At 41.4% G+C, this 2,862-nt stretch overlaps 1 protein-coding gene across 1 annotated transcript in view; it reads left to right on the top strand.

The window, feature by feature from the left end:
• Positions 1–2,856, top strand: part of TRIM14 (tripartite motif containing 14) — a 20,386-nt gene extending 17,530 nt beyond the window's left edge. The window contains exons 5-6 of the mRNA XM_011366307.2: positions 264–356; positions 2,176–2,856. Of these exons, the coding sequence (XP_011364609.1) occupies positions 264–356; positions 2,176–2,711 (629 nt within the window). The 3' untranslated portion in view covers positions 2,712–2,856. The remainder of the gene's footprint in view (positions 1–263; positions 357–2,175) is intronic.
• The last annotated feature ends 6 nt before the right edge of the window (positions 2,857–2,862 follow it).

Here is a 2,862-nt window from a genome sequence, read left to right as displayed (position 1 = left end):
AGCCTGCCATCTCCTCCCTGTGTTCAAGGCTCACTCACACTGACCTGCCATTGCTGAATTACCTTCCAACACTGAAAAGTGCATTTCTTTTTAGATTTCAGCATTGTCTTGGAGTTTTCCTGTGACTGTGAATTTGCATTTCCTACCTTAATTTGCATGTGATTCCTGGGGAGAATCTCTAGTTTTGTAATATTTTTAGTATGTTTTATAATTTGTGCTGCTTGCATGAGCGCCACACACTCATTTCTCACAATTCATTACAGACATGAACTGCCAGCTCTCCAGCTCTTCCAGCACCAAGCTGGATTTCTTGTTGAAAACAAGCTTCTCACCAGAGCGATCACTCTTCTTAAAATGTAAGACCCCCAGACTGGAGAGGTTCGGGTGTGTGGGCGAGTGGGGAGATATGGAGGCCCCCCTTTTTTCCTAAGAGACCCAACTTGTTTTTTAACGTTTATTACAGTTTTTAAATACAGAAATAATATATGTTCATTTTAGAAAAATAAGAAAACAAAGGAAAGCAAAATTTTATAAAAGACAATCACTCACGAATCATTGGAGAGCTTTGGAAATTCTTCTACTCATGTCTATACCCTAGTACTAATAGATAACTACTGTTATTTGCCCTTTTAGCTTTCTTTGGCATATCTATATATAATGTATATATTTTTTACAAACATGGTGTCCTACTATACATACCATTTTGTAATATTTTCATTTACTGATATATTGTGAACATCTTTGTTCCCTTAAAAAATCACACAGGTAATGCATGCTTCTTGTAAAAATTAGTAATTACAGATAGACAAAAAGAAAATAATTGCCTCCTCCAGAGATATATGCTGTTAATTTTTTGACATATATTCTTTTGGACGTTTTAAAGGCATATATAGTTGTACAGATTTTTTTTAAAGGATCATATTATAGATATTCTTTTGTAAGTTTTTTAATTTAACAGTATGAACAGTTTTTTACTTCAATAAATATAAATATTATTATTTTTTAAAAAGATGTACAATATTCTATTGAATGACTATGCCATATTTAGCCAATCTCATAATGTTGGACATTTAAGCTGCTTTACATTTTCCTTTCTATAAATGATGCTGTAATAACCATCTATTATTCTTGGACAGAAAATCCCAAATCTCAAATAATCTACAGATAAATTAGAAATACTAAGTGAATTTAGAACAGCTGCTGTAGTGTCAGCATCCAAAAATCAATCGTATTGCTATATATTGGCAATAAACAATTAGAAAATAAAATTTTTAAAAGTTATTTTCAGTAACACTTTTTAAAAACCAGGAATAAATCTAACAAAAGATGTATAAAGCCTCTCTACAGAAAATTCCAAAACATTACTGAGAAAACTGGCAGTATGCACTAAAATTTAACATCCACATACCCTACGGTCTAGACTTTTTTTGTTAAACTACATATGTGGTATAAAATCAATGAGAACTATTATTGAGAGTTTAATCTCTACCACCCTTCTTGAGGGCATTGGCAGTGTTTACTAAAGGCCTTAAAAACAATCATCCCTGTTGACTCAGCAATTCTTTTAGGAATATGTCCTAAAGAAATAATCAGATGCATAAAGATATAATCATATTAGTGTTCGCAAAATCTTTTCAAAAAGCCTAAATATTTTTTTAAAGTGGGGGGCGGGAGGGTTAGATTTAATTATAATACATCCATACATCAAAATCTTAGAGTCGCCATTAAAATGCTATTAGAATATTATTTGATGTGGTAAAATGTTCATAACACATCAATAAATTTTTTAAAAGAGATTATTCAAGAGCATGTATGGTATGATACCAATGTTAAGGAAAGCTATAAGCAGCAAGTAAAGAAAAAAATTAAAAGAATATACACCTATGTTAACAGTAAATGGGATTTCAAAATTTTTTAGAAATAGGCAAATTCCGTGGTTCAAAATTCAAATGGTACGAGTGTACAATAAAATTTTCTCTCCTCCTCACGTTCCCCAGCCACCTCCCCTGGGTTAAAAGAGTAGGTTTCCATTTCTCCGTGGGTGATTTCAGAATTTTCCTATTTTCTGTCGTGAACCAGAGGGATGGCAGGTGCTAAATAGGGTTGGTTTCCGGGGGGCGGGGCACGCTGTGGCCCCGCCCACCAGGCGTGCCCCGGTGTTCCCGCCCTCCGCAGACGCGCGCACGCCCACTCTGGATCCCGACACGATGCACGTGCGTCTGCGCCTGTCGGCCGACCGCCTAACGGTGCGCTGTGCCCTGCTGGGCCGCCTGGGACCTACGCCTGCGCTGCGTTTCGATGCGCTGTGGCAAGTGTTGGGCCGCGACTGCTTCGCCGCCGGCCGCCACTACTGGGAGGTGGACGTGCAGGAAGCGGGCGCCGGCTGGTGGGTGGGCGTGGCCTACGCCTCCCTGCGGCGTCACGGGGAATCAGCCGCTGCTCGCCTGGGCTGCAACCGCCAGTCCTGGTGCCTCAAGCGCTATGACCTCGAGTATTGGGCCTTCCACGACTGTCAGCGCAGCCGTCTGCAGCCCCACCACGACCCCGACCGGCTGGGCATCTTCCTAGATTACGAGGCTGGTATCCTCTCCTTCTACGACGTTTCGGGCAGCATGAGACACCTGCACACTTTCCGCGCTGCCTTTCAGGAGCCGCTCTACCCGGCCCTGCGGCTCTGGGAAGGGGCCATCAGCATTCCCCGGCTGCCCTAGGGGCTGAGACCAAAGCGACTGCCCTAGGTCTCTAAGGCCCTGGTCTCACCCGACTCAGATGTGTCTGAGCACCCCCATCGTCTACAAGCCATGCCTTGTGCTTTAACTTCCTCTCCAGGGCTAGTCTCAACCACACCCTAAAGACAGTTCC

Source organism: Pteropus vampyrus, unplaced genomic scaffold (assembly GCF_000151845.1).
Source record: "Pteropus vampyrus isolate Shadow unplaced genomic scaffold, Pvam_2.0 Scaffold123, whole genome shotgun sequence".
Taxonomy (NCBI): domain Eukaryota; kingdom Metazoa; phylum Chordata; class Mammalia; order Chiroptera; family Pteropodidae; genus Pteropus; species Pteropus vampyrus.
This window is presented reverse-complemented; position numbering and strand designations above follow the sequence as displayed.